The sequence below is a fragment of the Danio rerio genome, chromosome 8 (assembly GCF_049306965.1).
Source record: "Danio rerio strain Tuebingen ecotype United States chromosome 8, GRCz12tu, whole genome shotgun sequence".
In the NCBI taxonomy this organism is placed as follows: Eukaryota; Metazoa; Chordata; class Actinopteri; order Cypriniformes; family Danionidae; genus Danio; species Danio rerio.
Genome location: NC_133183.1, coordinates 62,575,440 through 62,593,264, shown reverse-complemented (window position 1 = coordinate 62,593,264; position 17,825 = coordinate 62,575,440). Strand labels below are relative to the sequence as shown.

The 17,825-nt window shown below is 38.1% G+C and overlaps 1 protein-coding gene across 1 annotated transcript; it reads right to left on the bottom strand.

The window, feature by feature from the left end:
* Positions 1-5,829: 5,829 nt before the first annotated feature.
* Positions 5,830-17,566, bottom strand: ccn1l2 (cellular communication network factor 1, like 2). Its single transcript, NM_001080987.2, has 5 exons — positions 17,247-17,566; positions 12,789-13,002; positions 12,038-12,358; positions 9,326-9,525; positions 5,830-9,004 (listed from the first exon to the last, which is right to left on the bottom strand). The coding sequence occupies exons 1-5, from the start codon at positions 17,325-17,327 to the stop codon at positions 8,699-8,701; spliced, it is 1,122 nt and encodes a 373-aa protein (NP_001074456.2). The 5' UTR covers positions 17,328-17,566; the 3' UTR covers positions 5,830-8,698.
* Between the last annotated feature and the right edge of the window lie 259 nt (positions 17,567-17,825).

The following is a 17,825-nucleotide window of genomic DNA, read 5'->3' as shown; positions in this document are numbered from 1 at the left end:
ATTCATTTTCACTTATTCATTCATTTTTATTAATTTATCTATTCATTCATTCATTCATTGATCCATTTATTCATTCATGTGTACATTCACATATTAATTAATTAATTCATTTATTTTATTCATTCATTTAATCATTCATTCATTTATTTTATTAATTCATTTGTTCATTCATTCATTTTCACTCATTCATTCATTTTGATTTATTCATTCATTCAGTCAGTCATTAATCTATTCATTCATTCATGCATACATTCACACATTCATTCATTCATTCATTTTAGTCATTCATTCATTTTCCTTTATTCATTCTTTTTTATTCATTCATTCATTTTTATTCATTCACCCATTCGTTTATTTATTGATCTATTTATTCATCCATGCATACATTTACATATTAATTAATTAATGTATTTATTTTATTCATTCATTTATTCATTCATTTTTTATTAATTTGTCCATTCGTTCGTTCTTTTATTTATTCATTCATCTATTCATTTATACATGCATGCATGTATTCACACATTTATTCATTCATTTTTATTAATTCATTTATTCATTCACTCATTTTTTAAATAATGCATTTATTCGATCCTTTTTATTCATTAATTCATTCATATCATTAATTCATTTTTATTCATTCATTCATTTTCATTAATTTATTTTTATTTTCAAACATTCATTCATTGATTCTCATTCATTCATTTATTCATTCATTCATATAGTTATTCATTAATTCATTAATTCAGTTACATTCATTCATTCAACATTCATACAGCTGAAACACTTTTTTTCATTCAAACGCCCATTACATGTAATATTATTAGCTTATATAATATAACTGAAAGAGACTAAGCCGAATAAAAATGAATGAATGAATGAATGAATGAATGAATTAGTGAGTGAGTGAGTGAGTGAATATACTTATCATTATATTACATAACTATATATAATTTGTTATATTTGTTATAAATTATAATGTCCTGTTTTATTGTTTTCAATTGCTAATATTTAATTATTCATTATATATTTACCTATAGAATTTTATAGTTTTTTTTTACTACGATATGTTGTTTTAACGTATACATTTTATTTATATTAATAAATAGTTAATAACAATATTTTTCCCTCATCCGAGGCACACTTGGATGTTTACTGACCTCTAGTGGCCAAAATCTAGATCCGTATTTAAGATGTTATACAGATCAAATTTGTCATGTACTCTCCCTTTACTTGTTCAAACTGAAGAATGCTGGAAACCGGTAACCATTAACTTTAACAGTATTTGTTTTTGCTACAATGGAAGTCATTGCTTGCAGGTTTCAAGCATTCTTCAAAACAACTTCTTTTATGTTCAACAGAAAAATAAACTCATATAAACACGCGAGGGAGAGTAAATAGTAAGTAAATGTTAATATTTGGGTCAACTATCCCTTTAAATCCAAATGTTTCTACAACTGTAGTGCTGTAATTGGATAAGATCTAAGCCACAGGTGTCAAACTCAGTTCCAAAAGGGCCGCAGCTCTGCACAGTTTAGTTCCAACCCTAATTAAACACACCTGATCAAACTAATTGAGTCCTTCAGGCTTGTTTGAAACCTACAGGTAAGTGTGTTGGAGCAGGGCTGGAACTAAACTGTGCAGGGCTTCAGCCCTCCAGGAATTGAGTTTGACACCCCTGATCTAAACCAAAGGAAAATTAATGAATATAAAGCAATGTTTTCTGGTCATTTTTAAATATTATTACATAAATTATGAACTTGCACATGGCAATTATATTTACCTTCGGCCCACTAGCCTCACTCAAGTTTGGTTTTTGGTCCTTCAAAAGAAAAAGTTTGGGCACCCCTGCCCTGCCAGTGTAGAGGCCTGTAGCGGCCACTAGAGGTCAGACAACACACACACACACACACACACACACACACACACACAAATGCTGGGTTGCATCAACAAAACATTGGGTCAAAAAAGCCATAAAAAATTTCAAATAACAAAAATCCAAATAATTTAATAAAAAAAAAAACATTTATACATGTATATGAATATATAATATGTTACATATTCAACATATAAATACATTACATATATATATATATATATATATATATATATATATATATATATATAAATATAAATAAATTTTATTAAAATGGAATTAAATTTTTTTAATTTAACTGTTGGTTTTGTCCATATTTGAATCATATTATATTATATATAGTTTTCATCTCTCTCAATATGTAATTATTATTATAACTGTATTAAAATCCAAGCATCAACATTATTTGACTATGAGACAAATTTTAGTTTGCATCAACTTGTGTAAAAATTAATTAAACAATAATTTCAAAACTCACATATGAAGCCATATATAATATGGCTCACATATGAACTCATATATATGAGTTCCGATTATTTGACTTACTTAGATGACAGTATTTTGTACAGCATGTGCATCATCAAACACTGATTTCTTATTTATTTTGAAAAGTTTCTGCAACAAAAGATGATTTTGATTCAATTAAATAATTCATTAATAATTACTTATCCAGCATATGTTTTGCTCTTCCAGCCGCAACCCTTCACAGGGAAACACCCACACTCATTCACACACATACACTACAGACAATTTAGCTTACCCAATTCCCCTATAGCGCATGTGTTTGGACTGGAGCAAACCCACAGCAACACGAGGAGAACATGCAAACTCCACACAGAAATGCCAACTGACCCAGCCAAGGCTCAAACCAGTGAGCTTCTTGCTGTGAGGCTACTCACTGCACCACCGTGCCGCCTTTTGCATCCCATATTTTACCATTACCTTTTTTTCCTGTAAACCATTGAGCTGGACCACCTACAAATCAGCAGCATTCCTTTAAAGACATTCAGTGAGTGTTATTCTGTGACCCATTCATAAAAGTGTCCGGTGCATGAATTCTCGCCAGATTTAAACCCCACGGCTCTGTTCTCGGCCGTTCTTCTCAGTGTCATCAATTACACCACTATGTTGTCTTTTCTTTCTCTTGGGAGATTTTTGTTGTCAGGGGACACGTCTGAAAGTTTATTGCGCTTTCTGAAACAGTGACCAATTCATCTGACTCTGCAAACAAACGAAACAGCCTTTTGTTGGTGTATTTGAGGCCCCGAGAGAGCAAACATCTCAGAAAAAGACACGTTTGACATCAACGATGACGCTTGGGAACGCAGACAGACATTGAGAGGACTATAAGTTCTGTCAACCTCCTTTAGTTCATGGAAACACTCTTTACAGTACAACCACAAATCAGAAAACGTTGGGACAGTTTGGAAAACACAAATAAACAAAGAATGTAGTGACTTACTAAATTTACTTTGACTTGTGTTTCATTGCAGACTACACAACAAATATTATTTAACGTGATTTTTATGAACACGCATTCCAATTTTGGTTCTTGTGTAATGGAGGCCAGCTAAGTGCTGTGCAGGTAAACCCAGGGCCGCCGCGTCCATAGAGGCGACCTAGGCGGCCGCCTAGGGCGGCAGTATAGAGAGAGCGGCGTCCGCAACACCCCTCTTATCACCCGTGTCCTCAGTTATGTCCGCGACACCTCCCTCACCACCCACGTTCTCAGATATATTCGCGCATAGGCGACAGAATAGAGAGGACAGGGCAGCGTCAGTGACACCTCCATCAGCACCCGTGTGTCCTCAGTTAAATCCCTGCGTAGGGTGGCAGATTAGAGGTCCGCGACACCCGCGCGTCCTCAGTTATTTCCGCGCATAGGGCGGCAGTATAGAGAGGGCAGCGTCGGCGACACCTCCCTCCCTCCCTCAGCACCCGCGCGTCCTCAGTTATATCCGCGCATAGGGCGGCTGAATAGAGGTCCGCGACACCTCACTTTATTTTCACAACCGGTCACTTTCGTTTTCACATTGGGGTTGAGGGCGGCGTGATCGTCCTCTGCCTAGAGCGGCAGTTCAGCTTGCTCCGGCCCTGGGTAAACCTTACTCCTCTGACCTCTATAGGTGCTCTAGTGACGGACGCTAGAGGTCTTTACCCTCTTTGGTAGAGCAACCGACCCCCGTATGGAAGGTCGCGGGTTTGATACCAGCTCAGAGCCGGTTGAGTGGTGTAGGACTGGTGGGGTTACATTGGTGCAGTGATCTGGATGGGAGTGAGGTTTAGGGGGTGAGTGTAATGGAGGCCAACTAGTAAGTGCTGTGCAGGTAAACCTCACTCCTCTGACCTCTAAAGGTGCTCTACTGACAGACGTTAGAGGCCATGGTCTTTAGCCTCCTTGGTAGAGCAACTGACTCCCATGCGGAAAGTCGCCGGTTCGATTCCAGCTCGGAGCAGGTTGGGTGGCATTGAACAGGCAGAATTTCACTTGCAATACATTAATTTGGGGGAAATGGACGCTGTGTGCTCCGGACCAAAAAATAAAATGATCATCCAGACTGTTACCAGCAACAAGTCCAAAAACCAGGGTCTGTCATGGTATGAGGTTGTGTCAGCGCCCTTGGCAAAAGTAATTTGCACTTCTTTGATGCACCATTAATGCTGAAAAGTACAGAGATTTTGGAGCACAATATGACAATGGACCACATTCTGCACACATTACAAAGTCCAGGCTGCAAAGAGAATACAGGTACTTGACTGGCCTACCTGCAGTCCCGACCTGTCTCCAATAGAGAATGTGTGGCACAATTTGAAGCGACAAGAAAGACCCTGTACTGTTGGTCACCTTAAGACTTGTTTGCAGGAAGAATGGGACAAAATGAAACCTGAAACACTTCATCACTTGGCTGTGAAAAGGACCGGCAACATTACAAAGAGGTACATGCTTTACTGCTCCCAAAAACATGACTGAATATAACATCACAAAATAATTGTACAAATTGTCAGTCTTTAATTGAAGTTTCTTTTGAAGTTGCACAAACTTGAACAATAACATTTTTAACTTTAATTTTGAGGTTTTAGGTTAAACGACTAACTTTTATTAGAGCCCACTGTCCATTATATCTTTCATCAGTAAATGCAATCATTCTTTTCTCTATGCAATCTATGAAATATTGGCAAACAAATCAATTAAATGTGAATAAAAGCATTGAAAATGTTGCTTGATTCTGTGTTTGTAAAGTGCTGCTTCTCTTCAGCATATTTCCCAAAAAACAGCAGGGAAAGCATTGCTGCCATTTAATTAGATCACAAAAGCCCAATACTACGGGCAGCAGTTCTTAAACTTGCTAAATGCACCAAAAGCCAAAACAAACAAAACTTGCTGCGTCCCAATTCGCATATCCGTCAGTATGTCCCAAAAAAATCGAAGCGTAAAAGCGCCTGCTAATTTTAGCTAAAATACATTGGGCGTTGGACGTGAAATTGATTAGAACTACAAAACTCTGGTAAAAGGTGTAAATAAACTACAAACATGGCGGACGCGCGCGAGACCAACCGTCAAGTAGAGAGGCTTCGGTAAAGTTGTTTGAATGACTATTAATTAATATCCAGCCAGCTCGAAAATATTACAGTCACGTTTTCCGTGTTATATTTCATCTGCCACAACAATGTGAACTTATTTAAAGACGTGTTTGAACATTAACATCTGAATACAAAATTTTCCTAAAGACCTGAGGAGATTTCTCTGCATGAAAGCCTCACGAATAGCTATTAACACACAGCTGAATCTATAATAAGGTAATTAAATATGAAGGAAATGTGGGTGATGTGTAAAATCATTGACAGGGGATATAGCTAATTAACATAACGATCTGTTGTAGCTATATTGGGACACAGCATATCGCTGTCCTTTAAGAAGCACGTGGTGTTGACAGAATCAGTCATGGAACAAGCAGTTTTCTTGAAGATGTTTTGTTTATTTGTGACACAATCTGACCAGCATATAATCATTGATATTCAACATCTTTGCAATACAAATAATCGTTCACTCGTATACAAGCGAGAGTCTAGAATTGCCCCGAAAAATGAAGCAGTCTCAAAAGAGTCACTCCACCGACAGTGAAGCCTGTACACTTTACAAAAGACAAACCTACAGTCATGCACTGAAACATATCTCCATCATGACCTCTTACACACAAAAAACTGAAAATAACACATCTATACATCTCAATATATGAGTAAAACTCTGCTGTATAAAAGAATGGATAGAGCATATATTATTATAAAAGAATAAACATATTAAAAAGTCTTAATTTTCTCCCTTAATCAGGCAACTCGTTTAATTTTATCCACAACAACCTCAAAACTAGTGCATTTTCATTTCCTTCCAGCGTCAGGATGTCATTAATCTGATCATACGCCTCTAAATATAAAACACTTCAATGCTGTACAATGAAACAGAATAAATATAGGCAGAAAGATGGAAAGATGAACACATTATCAGATAAATCTCATAAAATGGAGTCAAAATGTCACGTTTGATTTAATTCAGAGTACAAACTGAACTTGTGGCACACTGGAAAATCAAAGAAAAAATGATTAAGAGACCAAAACTGTCAATAATTAAAACAGTATGCTTCTGAACGGGGGAAACTGCTGTAGCTCTAATTGACTCACTAATGAATTAGCTGTTCCACTGAGGGGCAGTCGATGTCCAATATCAATATACTCTCGTTTTCAGATGTCTCATGTTTGAATACACTTTTTTTAGTCAGTTCTAAACTCCTTTAACCTAATTATTTTGATGTTAGACTCCTAAAATTAAAGTTTCTTTATGGCATCAATGCTTCAACAGAGAATCTTTACATTCCACAAAGGCATCCTAATGGAGTAAAACGTGTCTTTATATTGTTAAAATGTTCTTCATAATAAATATAGTTCTCTGAAAGTACATCAATGCAAAAATCAATTTAGGAACTTTTTCCATTTAACAGTGGAGGCATTTCAGAATAAGATAGTAAGATTGGTATTTGTTAGTACAGTTATCCAATCAAATCATCTGCACAAAACAAAATAATAAACATTTTAAGTTATATTTTTCCTGTTAAAATCCAAAAACTGCGCATAGGTCTATGCAAAAATGCACGGAAATGCAACTATAATGTTACTTTGGAATATTTACATTTTAAATTAAACATATTTGCAAAAGTCAAAGCAGAAGAAAAACAAATAAAGTGCAGAACTATACATATAAGTCTAAAAGAGCGACACAGAACACTGAAATCTGGGGTCTGTTTAAAAGAACAGCTGCAAGTGGGCTCTCACACTTGAAAAATACTATAGCAATTTATGGTTACTACCCCAGTGGACAAGTGGGTGTCAAAACAACATCAAAAAGCATGTCAATAACATGTCAAAAATGCAAAACCTTGACATCCACTAGTATTTTCTATAAATGACTAGAGTATTCATTCTACTCACACTCATACTATATAGAACAGACTTTTCTAATAGCCCTGTAGTAAATTTAAATGCAAATGTAGTACCTACTCAAGTGGTAGGTTGCAGCTTGTTACTGAATAAAACAGCTTAAACTAACCTAAGGTGGTTGGCTGGTTTATCATGGTTGATTTTAGCTGGTTGACCAGTCAGGTTTTACAGGGATTTTTGCCATTTCCAAGCTGGATTCAGCCATTTCCAGTCTGGTCATCTCCCAGCAGTTTAACCCGGACATAAATGGTTTGCAAATCAATTAGATATCAAAACCTTGACGTCCATTTGACACCCACACATTAATGGCCTTATGACCATCAAATATCAATATTTTTAACATAAGACTATTCATCTGAAAGCTTCAATTACAAAATACAGTAATTATTTGAATGCATGTAAACTACCTAATGTCAAAACGGCATCAATACGCCCGCTGGAGCTATAGTGTTTTTGAACCATAATAATAAACTGTATTATAATGCATGTATTATAGTATTTATGACTCTGCGCCACAGCCATATCACCCTGCAGCCCAAGACCGGTTATTCACTGAAGCTAAGCAGGGCTGAGCCTGGTCAGTACCTGGATGGGAGACCACTAGGGAACACTAGGTTGCTATTGGAAGTGGTGTTAGTGAGGCCAGTAGGGGGCGCTCAACCTGTGGTCTGTGTGAGTCCTAATGCCTCAGTAAAAGTGAAGAGGACACTATACTGTCAGTGGGCGCCGTCTTTCGGATGAGACGTTAAACCAAGGTCCTGACTCTCTGTGGTCATTAAAAATCCCATGGCACTTCTCGTGAAAGAGCAGGGGTGTAACCCCGGTGTCCTGGCCAAAGTCCCTCTATTGGCCCTTACGATCATGGCCTCCCAATCATCCCCTTCCACCGAATTGGCTCGATCACTGCATGTCTCTCCACTCAACCAATAGCTGGTGTGTGGTGAGCGCACTGGCGCCGTTGTCCTGTGGCTGCCGTCGCATCATCCAAGTGGATGCTGCACACTGGTGGTGGTGTGGAGAGACCCCCCTCATGATTGTGAAGCGCTTTGGGTGTATGACCATACACAATAAATGCGCTATATAAATACACATTACATTACATTACATGACTCATTGTTAAGAATTGCTACAGAATACTGTAGCTGATAAACTGTAAGAGATAGTATGCTTTACTATTTACTACAGTAAACTATTACTGTTAGTACGCTGAGAGCAGGCTGGAAATGGCTTAAACCAATCTGAAAATGGCCAAAACCACTCTAAAACCAGACTGGTTAACCAAATTAAACCAGCCAACCAGCTTTGGCTAGATAAGCAGATTGTTTAGCAGGGTTTTCAGTGTGTGAAGGTGTGTATGTCGTTGTGCAGGCTGACAGCAGGCGAAGATCGTCCTCTCTTAGCTCTGCAGAAACTCTTACTGCATCTGCAGGTCTGGATCCACATGACGCTTCTCGTGATGTTTTCTCCATCCGGACAGCGGAAACGCATGCGCACTGTGCGGGTCGAGCGCGGCTGACAGCATCGGTCGTCCACACATGAGCCGCAGGACCGAGGACGGTACCGGCGAACCGTGGAGCAGCCTGCAAACGTGATCAGCTCCGGCTTACGAGGTCTTGTTGTACGTCGACACTTCTTTCCTTTCTAAATGACAAAATGAAGCAACAAGAATATGTTAAAGGAGTGTTCACACCAAGGAGGACGACTATAAATATAACATAAACTATTTGTGTACACACCACTAAACAATAATGAGGATCTGCTCATTTTTAGTTTAATAGTTTCTCTTTAATTCCCTTTTGTAACCAGCAGGTGTCCTCGTGAACCGGTGAATCCAGCTCGTGTAATCTAATTACTAGTAACGTTTTAAAATACAACAAAGATTATTTCTAAGTAATATTTTGTGTCAGTCTGAACATGAATGAAAAGCCAACATGACGGAGTGAATGCTGTATTAATGTTCACCTTCAGATGTGGAGTGGCGTCACACGGTGTGATCTGGCAGAGGCGAGTCTCTCTGATTAACCTGCACTGAGCGTTACTGTTGGTCACTCGACTGGACACACCAAACCCGCAGGAAGCAGAGCATTCAGACCAGTCTGTGGTCTGGGAGAAACATCCGGGAGAAGGGAAGGGAATCTCGGACACCGGCGCTGACGACCACTCTGAATACGAGGAAACATACAGTATGTGGCTGCTCAGATAGTCTAGGTTGATAAAGGGTTTCATTAAGGTTGCTAGTGCACAGCTAGTACGTTTCTAGGACACACAATGCTATTCAAAAGCATAAAAGTACGGAAAACATTCATTCAAGTCTTTGAAGCATCCAGGAATCACAAACTACAGGGACCTGTTAATTAATAGCCATTTTTAACTGTGTAGTGATTCTACTATCCACTTGTGATGAATGCAATACTATTTTCGGGTCCAAGCCTCTTGTTTAATTTGATTAAAATAAAACTCAATCTGAATACCCGCTTAGATCACTTTTTTCTTGCTACATGACCAGCAAAGAACCAGCATTTGACCAGCAAAGAACCAGCTTAAGACCAGTTAAACTAGCTCATGACCAGAAAAGTACTATCTTAAACCAGATTATGACCAACAATAACAAACAAGAACCAGCTGAAAGTAGCTCATGACTAGGAAGAACTAACTTAAACCAACTAATGACCAGAAAGAACCAACTTAAACATGCCCATGATAAGCAAAAAAAATCTTTAACCATCTTATGACCAGCAAGAACCAGCCTAAATCAATTTATGACCAGCAAAAATCATCCTATAACCAGCAAGAACCAGCTTAAACCGGCTCATGAACAGTAAGAACCAGCTTATGACCAGCAAGAACCAGCTTAAACAAACTCATTACTTGCAAGAGCCATCTTAAATCAGCTTATGACCAGCAAGAACCAGTTTAAATCATGACTAGCAAGAACCAGCTCATGGCCAGCAAGAGGCATCTCAAGATCAGTAAGAACCATCTTAAACCAGCTCATGGCCAGCAAAAACCTTCTCATGACCAGCAAGAACCAGTAAGAACCATCTTAAACCAACAAGAACCAGCTTAAACCAACTCAAGAACAGCAAAAAACAGCTTAAGCTTGCTCATGACCAGCAAAACTGTATTTAACCATCTTATGATCAGTAAGAACTAGCTCAAACCTGTTAAGACCAGTAAGAATCATCTTAAACCAGCAAGAACCAGCTTAAACCATCTCATGACCAGCAAGAACCAGCTGAAACAAACTCATGACCAACAAGAACAAGTTAAAACAGCTCATGACCAGCGAAAACATCTCATGACCAGAAAAAACCAGTTTAAACCAGCTCATGACTAGCAAGAACCAGTAAGAGCCATCTTAAATCAACAAAAAACATCTTAAACAAACCCATGACCAGCAAGAACCAGCTTAAACCTGCTCTTGACCAGCAAAAACCATCTCATGACTAGAAAGAACCAGTTTAAACCAGCTCATGACCAGCAATAACCATCTCATGACTTGCAAGAACCAGTTAGAACCTTCTTAAACCCACAAGAACCAGCTTAACCCTGCTCATGACCATCAAAAACTGTATTAAACCATCTTATGATCAGTAAGAACCAGCTTAAACCAGCTATTGAGCAGTAAGAATCATTTTAAACCAGCAAGAACCAGCTTTAACCTGCTCATGACCAGCAAGAACCATCTCATGACCAGCAAGAACCAGTAAGAGCCATCTTAAACCAACAAAAAACAGCTTAAACAAACCCATGAACAGCAAGAACCAGCTTAAACCTGCTCTTGACCAGCAAAAACCATCTCATGACTAGAAAGAACCAGTTTAAACCAGCTCATGACCAGCAATAACCATCTCATGACTTGCAAGAACCAGTTAGAACCTTCTTAAACCCACAAGAACCAGCTTAACCCTGCTCATGACCAGCAAAAACTGTGTTAAACCATCTTATGATCAGTAAGAACCAGCTTAAACCAGCTATTGACCAGTAAGAATCATTTTAAACCAGCAAGGACCAGCTTTAACCTGCTCATGACCAGCAAGAACCATCTCATGACCAGCAAGAACCAGTAAGAACCATCTTAAACCAACAAGAACCAGCTTAAACCAACTCATGACCAGCAAGAACCATCTTATGACCAGCAAAAAACAGCTTAAGTCTGCTCATGACCAGCAAAACTGTATTTAACCATCTTATGATCAGTAAGAACTAGCTCAAACCTGTTAAGACCAGTAAGAATCATCTTAAACCAGCAAGAACCAGCTTAAACCATCTCATGACCACCAAGAACCATCTTATGACCAGAAAGAACCAGTTTAAACCATTTCATGACCAGCAAGAACCAGTAAGAACCATCTTAAACAAGCAGGAACCAGCTTAAACCAACTCATGACCAGCAACAACCAGCTAAGACCAGCTCAGGACCAGCAAGAACCATCTTATGACCAGAAAGAATCAGTTTAAACCATTTCATGACCAGCAAGAACCAGTAAGAACCATCTTAAACAAGCAGGAACCAGCTTAAACCAACTCAAGACTAGCTAGAACCAGCTAAAACCAGCTCATGACCAGCTTAAACCATGCTAAACCTGCTCATGACCAGAAACTGTGACGTCAGACTAAACCAGTGTGATATCTGAGTGATTTCTGACAGCAGTGTGAGTGTTGTTGTGTTACCCTGAGCTGCGGGTCTGCTGCGGTGCTCCTGCAGGAGTTTGCTGATGTGGTTGTACTGCGGTGTGTGTTTAGGCAGCGGCTCCTCCTCTCTGATGCTGTTGTCGCTGTCACACACCCAGCGCTGGCAGCAGTGCCCAGTCGGCGTCTCCAGCCGAGGATTGGTGCAGTGTGAGCCGGGCAGCGGGACGAGGAGCGGGCACAGTGGCACACAGCCCACCACACCATCAATACAGCTGCACTGGTGCTCGCAGCCCGTCTGGAAGTCCTCACCATGTTGATACACACGACCAGAAAACTCACACGGACGACCATGAGCCTCCGCTGACACACACACACAGGACACAGACACACACACACACATTATTTTTCAAATATTTCTCAAATGATGTTGAACAGATTCAGAAATTTTTCACAGTAGTTCCTATGATATTTTTTCTTCTGAAGAAAGTCTTGTTTGTTTTATTTCGGCTAGAATAAAAGCAGTATTTTAAGGGCAGGTGGCAACCCTGATGTTAGCCACGCTCAATACCAGACACAACCTAATCTGAGAGTTTAACTGAACATAAACAGGAAACATTTCAGATTTCAATTAAAGATCACAAGGGCAAACAATTTTTTCTTCTCTTAACGACAAGCATTGATGAATTGTTCACCACAAAACTAGCAATGCGAGCGAACAAAATCAATCTGCTTAGTTTGGTTTTCACGTAGGAGCAAAAGTGTTTGCTTAACGTTAGGTAATTATGCTGACCTCTGCAGAGTCCGCGTTGAGGGTCTCCTCCGGCCCCCAGGTGGCAGTGCAGGCCCTTGATGTGGTCGCAGGGCAGGTCGGAGCCACAGTCCTGGTTGAACTGTTGAGCGCAGACTTTACAGCAGCCGCAGTTGTCCCACACCCTGCTGACACCCCGTGGGCAGGATGGAGGAGACGGAGGGCAGGAGCAGGGGCCTGGACAGCCACGAGACACCTGAACACACACACACACACACACACACACACACACACACACACACAGAGCTTTTACTAGCTGTACTTCTAGATAAAGACGCAAATTAGATTTACAGTTTAAATCAAAATTATTAAGCAATATATATTTTTTAATTAACTCAACAAAAAAAACACTGTTATACAATGAGTTGCCTAATTACCCTAATTTTACCCTAATTACCCTAGTTAAGCCTTTAAATGTCACTTTAAGCTGAATACTATTATGCTTACATCCTGGGCTTAATTTGTGCCTGCTCATTTTGTGCACCTCATTTTACCGATCCCCCTCCATACACACACCCCCACCCTGCCCAGCTTTTCCCTTTCTTCCGTGACTCCCCAACCCTCTTCCCTTTCTTCCGTGACTCCCCATCCCTCTTCCCTTTCTTCCATTACTCCCCAACCCTCTTCCCTTTCTTCCGTGACTCCCCAACCCTCTTCCCTTTCTTTCGTGACTCCCCAACCCTCTTCCCTTTCTTCGTGACTCCCCAACCCTCTTCCCTTTCTTCGTGACTCCCCAACCCTCTTCCCTTTCTTCCATGACTCCCCAACCCTCTTCCCTTTCTTCGTGACTCCCCAACCCTCTTCTCTTTCTTCCGTGACTACCCAACCCTCTTCCCTTTTTTCCGTGACTCCCCAACCCTCTTCCCTTTCTTCGTGACCCCCCAACCCTCTTCCCTTTCTTCGTGACCCCCCAACCCTCTTCCCTTTCTTCCATTACTCCCCAACCCTCTTCCCTTTCTTCGTGACTCCCCAACCCGCTTCCCTTTTTTCCATGACTCCCCAACCCTCTTCCCTTTCTTCGTGACTCCCCAACCCTCTTCCCTTTCTTCGTGACTCCCCAACCCTCTTCCCTTTCTTCGTGACTCCCCAACCCTCTTCACTTTAGTCTGCAACTCGCCAACACTCTTTACTTTCGTCTGTGACTCACCATCCCTCTTCACTTTATTCCGCGACTCCCCAACCCTCTTCACTTTCGTCTGTGACTCCCCAACCTTCTTCAATTTCGTCCGTGACTCCCCAACCTTCTTCAATTTCGTTCCATCGACCCTTCCACCCCCACCCTTATCTTTTCACTTAACAAACGAAATTAAATATATCGGTTAATGGATGTCTTCAGTGATGTGAGTTTCCACAGTTTCCTTACTTCACCAAAGTAAAGGAGTAAAAAGTAAAGTAAAGAGGCTGAATGGAGGAGGCTCCTTCTTTATCCTCGCGATGCAGATGCTCTGTTTAACTGTTGTCTCGCTAGTGAAGCAGTCAGTCTTTTTCTGTCTTTAAAATAGCAAAAGTGGATTCGGACACGAAATTAATGCTCTTGCGCTACGAGCTTTAGACTTTGCGTCTAGGTCGTTAAAATTGAGCCCTTTAAGTTGAAACACACGCTCAGAGCTTTCACTAGCTGTGTTTCCATATAAAGATGCAGATTATTCTAATGATACACATGACAGCTTTTTGAGCAGTGTTACTGGGCAGCTTTGGGAAATGATGCCATAAATGGGCAACACAGGGTAACCAATTTGGGAAATGGGTTACAGATACAATATTGTTGTCCATTCTTAATAGAAAAGTAGCGAAGCAACAATGCTCAAAACGTTGCCCTGTGAATCACCAGCATTAGATTTATGCGCAAAACTGGAATTTGGCATAAAGCTTTAGTGAATAAAGCAGCGTTTCCATCTAATGAGAAACAAAAGAGATAAAAATAATCAATTCCTGATAAACTAGTGCAAATATCAGATCGGAGAAGCCAATGTGCTGTTTTTTTGTTCTCTAATAAACGAGTTGTGCCTCAGAAGATGAAATGCAATGAACGCGGCGAATGCGGTGGCTTTTGGAGGCGTGAGACGCTCTTTGGGAGCGCAGACAGATGCTCAAGACAATTCTGGAGGTAATAATAATAAAAGAAGAATAATACTGAAGCACTGTGATGAAAATGAGAAGAAATAGAAATGAGCAGAACAACATTTCAGATGCTTTAGAATGTGCTGGAAACGCTGGTCGGTGCATTAATGACGTCCCATCACACACATTTATATCATCTGTTCAAACAAAACCACATGACTCTTTCATGCGCATACTGGAGTTCATTTGGTAAACACGTGTTTCCATCATCGTTTGTACAAATTCTTTCTTATCATATAAAATTGTATCTCTATCCTAATCTTACTGCTTCCATCAAGCATTTTTTTATGTGGTAGTCCAAACTGCGCATAAATATATGTGGATGGAAACAGCTCGTTTCATCACAGTAGAGCTGGTTTTTCACAGCCTGTGTGTGTGGGTTAGACTGTGTTTATATAATACGCTCACTTAGGTGTCTGTGTTTGAAGAGTGACTGTAGAATTAGAGCATAAATAAACAGCGTAAGATAAACTGCGCCACTGTTACCATTGGGAGCTATTTCTGATCTCACTACAAAGCACTTTTTAATGCAACTGTAGTCAGATGGTCAGGATTAAATATGACAGTCAAATTAAAAAGATGAATTTGAAATATTCCCAGTACTGGGTTGCAGCTGGAAGGGCATCCGCTGCATAAAACATATGCTGGATAAATTGGCGGTTCATCCCGCTGTGGCGACCCCTGATTAATAAAGGGACTAAGCCGAAAAGAAAATGAATGAAAGAATGAATAAGTTTAAAATAAAAGTCAGAATGAAAAAATTAAATAATAGTTTTTTTTAATGATATCTGGTACAAAGGCTGCATTTATTTGATTATTAATGCAATAAAAATTGTGAAATATTATTACAATTTAAAATAACTGTTTTCTAATTGAATGCATAATAAAATTTAATTTATTCCTGTAATGAAAAGCTGAAATTTCAGCGTCATTATTCCAGTCTTCAGGATCAAATGATCCTTCAGAAATCAGCTTAATATTATGATTGTTTTTTAATACTTTTATTACTTTACAATATGTTTGATGGAAACCATGATTTTTTTCATGGTTTGTAGAATGATTAGACTTAAATAACAATTAATTTGACATAAAAAAACACATGAAAATAAATTATTATAATGAATGTCTTTAATCTCACTCTTGAGGATGATTTAATGCATCATTTGCTTAATAAAAACATTAAAATGTATATAAAAACAAACAAGTTAAAATATATATAATATGTTTAGCTAATATAATTTAATGTATTTAATATATTTAGAGGATATTTTCTTTCAGCCGTTTATTTAGACTTTTTACAAATATATAAATGTAATCACGTACAATTTACCAATTTGCTTTATAATGTTTATATATATATATATATATATATATATATATATATATATATATATATATATATATATATATATATATATATATATAATTTAAGTTAATTTAATATAATGTATTTAATATATTTAAAGAATATTTTTTTCAGCCTTCTTATTTAGACCTTTTAATAAAATATAAATGTAATCACACACAAGTTAAAAAATATATAATGTATTTAGCTATTATAATATAATGTATTTAATATATTTAGAGTATATTTTCTTTCAGCTATTTTATTTAGACTTTTTAAAAAATATATTAATTTAATTACATACAATTTAACAATTCACTTTATAATATTTTTATTACTTTTATAGTTTTTGATAGAAACCATGATTTGAGTTTTTTCATGATTTGTAGAATTATTAGACTTAAAAAAATAAATTTATTTAATTAAATTAAAACCCACATGAAAACATTATAATTATAAATGTCTTAAATCTCACCTTCGATGATGATTTAATGCATCATTTGTTTGCTTAATAAATATATTTTTAAAACTTTTTTTAAATTATATAAAAAATAAACAAGTTAATATATATATATATATATATATATATATATATATATATATATATATATATATATATAGATAGATAGATAGATAGATAGATAGATAGATAGATAGATAGATAGATAGATTAATGTAGTTAATATATTTAGAGTATATTTCCTTTTAGGCTTTTTATTTAGACTTTTTAATAGATTAAAAATAAGTACAACCACATGCAATTTACATTAACGGCTTTTAATGAACATTTTTGCACGTTATGAGTTTATTTAAAATGACTTAAGCTGAAATCAAATAAAAAGCAAATATTCAATGCACAAACACATAAAATGAATCAGTATTATGAATGATTGAATCCACAATTATTGATTACCAAATATGATCTTCACCAGAAAACACTGTGAAGTGTGCAGTAGTGTGTGAAATCTCCTCACCTCTCCGTCAGCAGAGCAAACCACGAACAACAAAACAACCCAAGTGTGTGTCCGCGTCCTCTGATTTCTTCCAGAATGCATTTCCAAGCGTTGACCAAGATTTAAAGTAAGTCCCCAATGCAAAACAAGCAGGTTTATCCACTTTCTAAATCACTCCAAAGATTTCAGAGCGTGTCTTTCAGGTTTAAAGCTAGTGCATCTGCAAAGTGCATCAGTCAGACTATAGATACTAGACTAGAATTACAGCAAGACCCAAAGCCTGAGCACTGGGCTAGTCAGTGTTACAGAGCATTTACGGCGGAGCAGCTCACCTTATAGAGACTGAGAGAGAGAGAGAGAGAGAGAGAGAGAGAGAGAGAGAGAGAGAGAGAGAGAGAGAGAGAGAGAGAGAGAGAGAGAGAGAGCAGCTGGTCTTCTATTGTTTGTGCACAGCTGAAGTCAGAATTATTCGCCCTCCTGTGATTTTTTTAATTTCTTCATCAAATATTTCCCGAATGATGTTGAACAGATTCAGGAATTTTTCACAGTATTTCCTCTAATATTTGTTCTTCTGGAAAAAGTCTGATTTGTTTTATTTCA

Bases quoted from the DNA above. Each gene is read 5' to 3' on its own strand.
- ccn1l2 (NM_001080987.2), bottom strand. From the start codon at position 17,327: ATGCATTCTGGAAGAAATCAGAGGACGCGGACACACACTTGGGTTGTT. The intron at 9,526-12,037 runs GTAACACAACAA...CCTCGTATTCAG, and splicing joins CAGCAGACCCGCAGCTCAGG to AGTGGTCGTCAGCGCCGGTG. The intron at 9,005-9,325 runs GTGAACATTAAT...TTTGTCATTTAG, and splicing joins ACGCCACTCCACATCTGAAG to AAAGGAAAGAAGTGTCGACG.